Genomic DNA, 8,521 nt, shown 5'->3' on the forward strand with positions numbered 1-8,521 from the left:
TCCAGCCAATGGCCTTCCAGTGTCCCTTGCTGATTGTTTTTCTAGGGACGCATTTCAGGAAAGCCCAAGAATTGAAGATCTTACTGGAATTTAGGAGACCAGGACAGGTTCTTTTGCTCTAGGTGAACCGTGTTAGAAGAGTTAGTTCTTCATACCGAAGGAAATAGAAGGTGGGGAGTGGACATCCATTGCAGACTGGAAGGGTCAGACTGTCTATTTGGAAAGACACAGTTAGATGAGCAACTCTGGTGGCAGTGATTACATTTTCTCAAAGTGTTTCACAAGATGTGTCTAAGTTTCAGGTGTTTGCATGGCAGGAACTGATGCTTTTTCACTGATCCAGGCCATTTCCAGGTGCTGGAAAGAAGAGTTGGACTCATTTGGCTGCTCCAAGGCAAGTGTGTATGTTCCTCTTGCCAGCCAGGTCAGGGTGGCCACCAGGCTGAGTGCTACCACACAGAAGGTGCTGGCAGGTCTGGCTCCGTGCCCCAGGACATCCCTTTCTGGGTGTGCCTGGAGTGCTCAGAGGTGGCTGATCCTAAGGCACTGTATGTGAAGGGTCTTCTGTCCTTCTGGGAATATTAAACGTGAGGTCCAGGAATGCCAACGTGGCATAGAAGCAGAGAAAAGACGCTTAAAAACCCTTGAATTTATTCACAGACAGAAGTAGTACGTTGGGAAAACTGAAGTTTTTCTGATCTCATATGCAACTCATTGTATAAAAATTCCGCAGATTGATACCCTTTTAGAATTTAAAATACTTGGGGTTACTTCAGCTTTCTTTCCTTTTATGCCCTTGTTGGGAAACACTTTTTGTTTGTTTACATCTGAGCTTAAAATTGCATGGCAGCGCTGCATTGAGCTACGGTGGCAGATGTTGGTGACATTTTTATAGAGCATAAATAACAGCTGTGAGTTGTGAAGTCATTAATTCTGTCAGGGGAACCTTCTTCCAGTTTGTCAAACCGAAAGAGCAGATCTCGAGTGACAAATATGTCTATGTATTTGCCAGAAGATTCTTTCAGGCATCGCTGGGTTGCCCGTGCTTTCGTGGAGCTAAATATCACGGGGTGTCAATGCTGAATCAGCAAACTTGAAGGTGTCCTAACACCTGGAGCAACTCTCACATCCGAGAAGATGCGTCAACCCTTGCCTGGGAAGAGTCGAGTGCCCACAGGAGCTTCAGGGACCCACCGTGGTGAACAGGGTATTGCTGCCTCAGGGAGAAACTGGTCAACTCACGTTTTTTAAATCAGGCTGGAAGGGACCGATGGATTTATTAACGACAAGTGAACTAAACATTTGGGATCAATACGAGCAACGCAACAGATAAACCCCAATACTTACTAATCCACCCGGTGATTGTCTCAGGCAAGTTTTGGCACTGCTACCTTGCTCTCTTGGCGTTACTGGTTTTCTCCCAGAACAGTTACAGGCATTTTATTTCCAGTTATGTTCACATTCCTGCCTTATGGCCGTTGGTACCCAGGCCACCTTGCCAGGAGGGATGTGTGCAGGCTCCCCCCGAGCTGAGGAGAGAGCCTGGAGCCCCCTTTCCCTGCCGCTGGGGTCAGCTGTAGGGTCTCAGCCCACCTTTACCTCCTCTGTGAGGACCCCACTTAAAGTAATTTTGAAGATTTTTAGCCAAACGTAAGCGCAAGCTCACCCGGCTGAGGGTTTGGCACAGATTGGGTGGCAAGAGTGCAAAAAGCAAAGGAACACAGCTGTGTCATAACTGTCCTGGAGGTGACAGCTCCTCTCCTCCCTGTGCCGACGGTGAAAGTCCTTGTTATGCAGAAGAGAATCACAGAATCATCTAGGCTGGAAGAGACCCTCGGGATCATCAAGTCCAACCATCTACCCTACTCTAAAGTTCTCCCCTACACCACATCCCCCAACAGCACATCTAAATGGTTCTTAAACACAGCCAGGGATGGTGACTCCACCACCTCCCTGGGCAGCCTGTTCCATCTGACTTATTTGAGGTCTTTCCTCTGCAGGTAATTAAGGCACCTCTACCTCCATTCTTCTTGCAGACTTAGTCTTGTCTTCTGTGTGAACATTTTCGTCTGCATCAGAGTTGGGGAGTTTCGACCTTGGTCTAAGATTTCTTTGGATTATTAGCCCAGGAATGTTTGCCTGCATATATAGATGTATATTTCCTATTTTCTTAGACTTCTCAGTGAGTGATTGTAACATATGGATTAAGAAAAACTGCTTAACATGCAGAGTGTCTGTCAACTTTTACTCCTTTCTTGGAGTAAAAAAAAAAACAACAGAAAAAAAACCAAAATCAACTTTGAAACCTGTTTTTATCTGATTAATTGTCATTATAATGAGTTGTCAGATAGCTTTTTAAAGGCAAAACAGTGAAAAAATTAGTGTTTATTGAAAAATATTCTGTAAGAAGCAATCTATTTACATTAATTTTTTTTAATATATACGTATAATAGGCAAGTCCAGAAGAGGTAATAACATCTTCCCATACAAATGAATATTCAAATGTTGCTGAAAAATCTGTGAATGTCTTACCTGTAAAAAAAAATGGCCCCATGGGAAGACATTTCGTTTCCTCTGGTGCACTTTTCATGTGACCATTTAAATAAATAAATGTAAAATGTTCTGTATTGTAGCTGCAAGAGAATGTAAATAGTACAGTGAGCCTTTTCTCTCACTAGATGTCATTATTATCCTCAAAACCGTGACAGCCACAGACCGCTTTTTGCAGCGAGATGTACGAAAGAGTGGATGTAGTTTACTTAAGTTAACTCTATTTTGTCTGGGTTCTGTGGATGTGGCAGGTTCAACAAATTTCTGTTGCATTAGTGTTAATTCTTGAGCCTGTCTGGCCTGTTCATTTTTGCTCTGGGTTTTCTGGGTTTTGCTATCCATATAGTGACCAACATTGCAGAGATTGTGCAAACATAATTCTAAATTGACCTGTCATCAAAATCAGAAAAGGTGGTTCAAGGACTGAAATACATGAAAACTATGTAGCCTCGAGTCCATATGGCTTTTTCAAGTCTGTTAGAAATAAGGACTTAATATACAAGCCTGTGGTATGTGAAGAAAACCTTGGGTTAAGAAATAGGATTCCGGAAACTGGTGTTTCAGAAAAGGGAAGAACAGCTCCCTTAAAGGAGGGTGTAGAGAGGTGGGTATCGGTCTCTTCTCCCAAGTCCCAGGCGATGGGACAAGAGGAAATGGCCTCCAGTTGCACCAGGGGAGGTTCAGATTGGAGATTGGGACAAATGTTTCCATGGAAAGGGTTCTGAAGCCTTGGACTGGGCTGCCCAGGGAAGGGGTAGAGGCCCCATCCCTGGAGGGATTTAAAAGCCGGGTTGCCATAGTGCTTAGAGACATGGGGTAGTGATGGGTTTTATCAGAGTGAGGTTGATGGTTGGACTAGATGATCTGAAAGGTCCCTTCCAACCTGGACAATTCTATGATTCGAAGAAGATCAGAAGCAAGGGTGAAGAGATGGGTATTCATAGCATGGACGAGATAGTAAGCTACTGAAATTGTTAGGAGTAAACAGGTGGATTTTAGGAACTTGACAGGGGAGGGAGAGGGGGAGAAGAACAAAATTTTATCTGAAAAGAAGCATTAAAAAATTTGTGAATGCTATGAGAGCAGAGGAGTTGCTGCCTGCCTTTAGCACCATACAATGCCAACCCAACCTGGTAGAACCTGTTGGATGCCTTGGAGCCAAATCCACTCTGAGAGTGGATTAATCCTGGTCTAACATTGATCAGGGGCTCCAACTGAAAAGGAGACTCATCAGCCCCAAATTAGTGTGAAAATTATGGAAGGGTATTCAAAACCTCAGCTTGAGAATCTTTTCAATAAGTCCAAGATTTTTCTGTGTGTCAAGAAGAGCCAAGAAATCTTCTTGATGCAGCGTTGTCCCTCCAATGACCTTTGGAGCTATAAAGGTGAAAAGCAAATGTTATAAACTTTAGAAAATGTTGTACACAAGTTTGGAAAATGTCCTAATGACAAATAGTCCATGCAACTGTGCTGCACAGTTTTTTTTGGTCTCAATATTCCCCGTAGGCATGTGTTGCTGTCGGGACAAGCTGGTTAGTTATCATTTTTCATTTGCAAGGGAAAATACTTGACCAAAGCATGTGTAAACACAAAATTCTTATCCAGCTTCTATTGCCTTCCTGTCGGTTGTGGCTCATAAAAGGTGTTTTTGTTTAAGTGTGAAAACAGAGAATCAGACTCTTTGGTTCTGTGGCAGATTTGCAAACCCAGAGAGGCACACACATCTACCTGTGAGATGTCAAACCTGCAATAAACTGAAGAAGAAGAAAGATCACAGGGAGCCCTTCCTGTGTGGTATGACTTTAAGAAGCCAGCTCAGGATTCCAATGATGACACAATATATGAAGTGATCTACTCCAGTTCCTGAAGTCCCTGTGAGCCTGCAGCTGGCCTCAACACCTAGGTCCAGCAGCAAGACAACAGAAGGAAGAAGAGCCGGGAAGCTTGCCATGTATATCTGGCACTAACTTAATACTCAGAGCTCTCAATCAGCTGCTTTTGGTCTTATCTTTCTTCCTCTGCTTTCAGTGACAACAAATGCTGTGTAATAACATCCTTTTGGGATCTGAGCACCATGGCTTTAAAGAAAATACCGGCAAAATTAGACCCGTCTTTTCTAACTTCTGAGGATCATTGTTTTCTCTGCAAATCTGTAGAAAGTACAGAAAGTGATTTACCATCCACGTCAAGCAAAACAGATGCAAAGGAGGTAATTACAGCAGGAGGAAAGTTTCTGGTAGATGCGGGCGAGCGTGGTTTGGAAAATGGTAAAGGGAAGGCAACCGATCCACAAACAGATAATCCACCACAAGAAGAGGGAGAAAATGTAAGGCTATCAGAGGAGGTGATGGAGCAGATAATTGGAAAAACGAGAGAAGCCTTTGATTTCCTAGCTAAAGGTGAAAATCAGAAAGCAGTTGATACGCTGTCCGGTGTCATCAAGCTGAATCCACACCTCGCCAGCCCACACATTAACAGAGCCCGTGTCTTCTTGCAGCTGGAAGAGCCAGCTATGGCCATTAGTGACTGTGACAGAGCTATTGAACTCAATCCCAGCTCAGCACAGGCCTATCTATTACGAGGAAAAGCTCTCCAGCTTTTGGGGCATTTAAAAGAGGCTGCCCATAACATTTCTTTGGCTTGTAAATTAGATTCTGAGGCTCAGGCAAAGTTTGAGAGGGGGGAAGAGGCCAGTGAAGAGCTGGGGAGGGATGAGGGTGAGTTGGAGACAGACAGCGAAGGGGAGATTGAGCCAGAAGAGGATGACTACCCAGAGATGGGAGATGAGAGTTTGGAGGTGACCAGCGACATGCTGAAGCAGGCTGATGAAAAGAATAGGGTGGCTTTTGATGCAGTGGGTAGAGGTGAGTTTCAAAAAGCTGTTCAGCTCTTCACTGATGCCATCAGACTGAACCCAGGGCTTAGCACTTTGTATGTCAACCGAGCCAGTGTCTTTGTGCAGTTGCAAAAGCCAAACGCCGCCATCAGAGACTGTGACAAAGCCATAAAAATCGACCCCAATTCTGCACAGCCGTACAAGTGGAGAGGGAAAGCTCTTTGGCTCCTGGGTCACTGGCAGCGTGCTGCCAAGGACCTTGCACTGGCCTGCCAGCTGGGTTCTGATGAAGATACCAATAACATGTTGAAGGAGGCTCAGAGAAGAGTCCACAAACTTGCTAAACACCAAAAAATGTATGAGGAGAAAGAAAACACAAAGCAATCATTGGGTGCGTTACCAAGAGTGGGGAAATCCATGGCAGAAGAGGAGAGGGATCAGCTTCTGACTTCTCAAGAAAAGGAAAAAGCACAGCTTCAGAATGCCAAGGAGCATCAACGGACTTACCTTGGGACCTCCCAGGAACCTGACCATGACATGGAAGGAAGGGAATCTGAAGAGCAAAAGCAATATCCAGTAGAAAAGAGTAAGTTTTACATGGAAGGTCAACATATCGCTGAGGGGGAGGAAAAGCCCAGTGGAGAATCGAACACTGAGGACAGTGAACTCAATACTGAAAATGAAGGAGTGGCTGAAGAAGACCTTCAGAAAATAGGAGATGAAAACCTGAAGATAGCTAATAATATGATGAAACAGGCCATCGAAAAGGAAAGGGAAGCTTTTCATGCACTGAGAGCAGGTGAATTTCACAAAACTGTTGAGTTGTTCACTGACGCCATCAGGTTCAACCCAGAACTTGCAGTCTTGTACGTAAGCCGAGCCAGTGTCTACCTGAGGTTGCTGAAACCAATAGCTGCCATTAGGGACTGTGACAAAGCAATAAAAATCGACCCTGCTTCTCCACAGCCCTACCACTGGCGTGGGAAGGCATTCCAGCTCCTGGGTCGCTGGCACAAGGCTGCCAGGGACTTTGAACTGGCCTGCCAACTGGGTTATAATGAAAACACCAGTTCCATGCTAGCAGAAGTCCAGAGAAGAGTCCAGGAAAGAAAGCAAAGGGAAGATGACTTCATGGATGTAGCAGAGAGGATGAAGAAGGAACTAAAGAAGGCAGGATTAAGAACTTACAAAGCCCCCAAAGATATGGAAAGAATTAAGAAAGCAGCCTTGGAGGAACAAGACAGCTCTTGGGAGACCAACAAATCTTGGGAAGAGACCATGAAGATGCAAGTCTTGCAGAAGTTGTTAACTGAGCAGGAGAACACACCACAGCAGGTGACAGAGCAACAGGAGAGTCTGGAACAAAAGGCATCGCAGGAGGCAGCGTGGTGCCTAGAACGTGAGGAACAGTTGATTGCTTTGCAGGTGGAGTTGGAAGAGCAGTTTAAAACTCAACAGATGGGGCTTGAGGAAGAGGAGAAAACTCCATGGAAAGTTCTGGAGCAACAGGAGAACGCACAGAAGAAGCTGCAAGAAGAAGAGAGAAATCAGTTGAAGACTATGCAGGAACTGGAGAAAGCTCAACAACAGGCTTTGGTAGGACTGATAAAAAAACAGAAAAAAGCCAAGGAGAAACATAAGATTGCTCAGAAGAAACCCCTGAACAAAAATGGGGTTGAAAAAGCCCTCATGGAACTAGCAAGAGCTCAGAAAAAGGCCCTGGAAGAATTGGAGATGGCTCAGAAAAATGCTCTGGAGGAACTGGAGAAAGCTCACAGAAAGGCCCTACAAGAGCAAGAGCGAGCTCAGAGGGCTGCATTAGAAGAACAGAAGAGGGCTCAGAAGGCTCTAAAGGAACTGCAGCTATCACAAAGAAAAGCTGCGGAGGCGATGGAGAGAGCTCAAATAAGGGCTGTCAGAGAACAAGAGAAAGCACAGGAAATCCTGACAGAACTTGCAAAAACACAGCAACAAGCCTTAGAGGAGCAGGAGAGGGCAAAGAATGAACAAAACAAAGCTAATAAAATCTTGGAAGAACTGCAGAAAGCAAAAGAAAAGGCGCTAGAAGAACTCAAGAGAGGTCAGGAAGAGCTCCTCTGCAAGCAAGAGAAAGCTCAGAAGAAAGCCCTGGAGGAACAGGAGAGGGCTGAGAAAGACCTGGAGAGATCTCAAGAGCAGTGTGTTGGAAAGCAGGGAAACTTTAAGGAAAAAGTTCTTGTGCAATGGGAAAGAGCCAAAAATAAGCTTCCTGAAGAAGAGGTGCAATTTCAGAAGAATACTGAAGAGTCTGGGCCAGTCTCTGGAGAACTGGAAACAACTCCGAGGAATGACCTGAAAGAACAAGCAACATCATCATTGCAATGTGGGAAAGACTGGGAGAAAGAAGCAGAAAACCAGAGTGTCATTCCAAAAGCTATTCTGGAGGAAGGGCTAAGCCCTGGGAGAAGTACGGACCAACCAGAAAGGTCACCGGTGTCACCCACAAAGCCCTTTCAGGACTCCTCTGAATCGGAGTGGTTCTCAGAGGTGTGGTTTGTTGTTTGACAAACCATTTGCTGAAATGCTGGAGAATGGAGAAACATTTGCTGAAGAGCTAGGCTCAGTTTGGAGTCATCTGCAGGTGCTCTTTCCATTAAAGTAAAAATTTCAAAAGCAGCTACACAGAATCGGTACTTCCTTTAAACTGTATTTTTTTTAGGCAAATATTTGAAGTGTTTTGACCCACATGTAAGCTCACATAATGTTCCAAAAAGAGTTCCAGCTGTTGAGGTTCAATTTTCATGCAGGTTCAATTTCTTTCTATCTGTGTACTGAATTTTCACTGAATTTCACTGAATTTTTTTTAGAGTTGGAAGGGACCATAGAGATCATCTAGTCCAACTCCCCTGCTGAAGCAGGACCACCCAGAGCTTGTCAGAGCATGTTACTCAGGAGCATCCAGGCGGGTCTTGAAAATCTCCAAAGAAGGGGACTCCACACCCTCCCTGGGCAGCCTCTTCCAGGGCTCTGTCACCCTCACCGTGAAGAAGTTTCTCCTCATATTTGAGTGGACCCTCTTATGTTCCAACTTGTGCCCGTTGCCCCTCGTCCTCTCACTGGGAACCACTGAAAAGAGTCTGGCTCCCTCCTCCTTCA

At 44.9% G+C, this 8,521-nt stretch overlaps 1 protein-coding gene across 1 annotated transcript; it reads left to right on the top strand.

Moving 5' to 3' along the window:
* The first annotated feature begins 4,897 nt into the window (after nucleotides 1-4,897).
* On the top strand, nucleotides 4,898-7,947 carry LOC106890872 (golgin subfamily A member 6-like protein 1). Its single transcript, XM_014946958.1, has one exon. It carries the CDS (start codon nucleotides 4,898-4,900, stop codon nucleotides 7,928-7,930), a length of 3,033 nt encoding a protein of 1,010 aa, XP_014802444.1. The 3' UTR covers nucleotides 7,931-7,947.
* The last annotated feature ends 574 nt before the right edge of the window (nucleotides 7,948-8,521 follow it).

Source organism: Calidris pugnax, unplaced genomic scaffold, assembly GCF_001431845.1.
Source record: "Calidris pugnax isolate Ruff unplaced genomic scaffold, ASM143184v1 scaffold71, whole genome shotgun sequence".
Taxonomy (NCBI): Eukaryota; Metazoa; Chordata; class Aves; order Charadriiformes; family Scolopacidae; genus Calidris; species Calidris pugnax.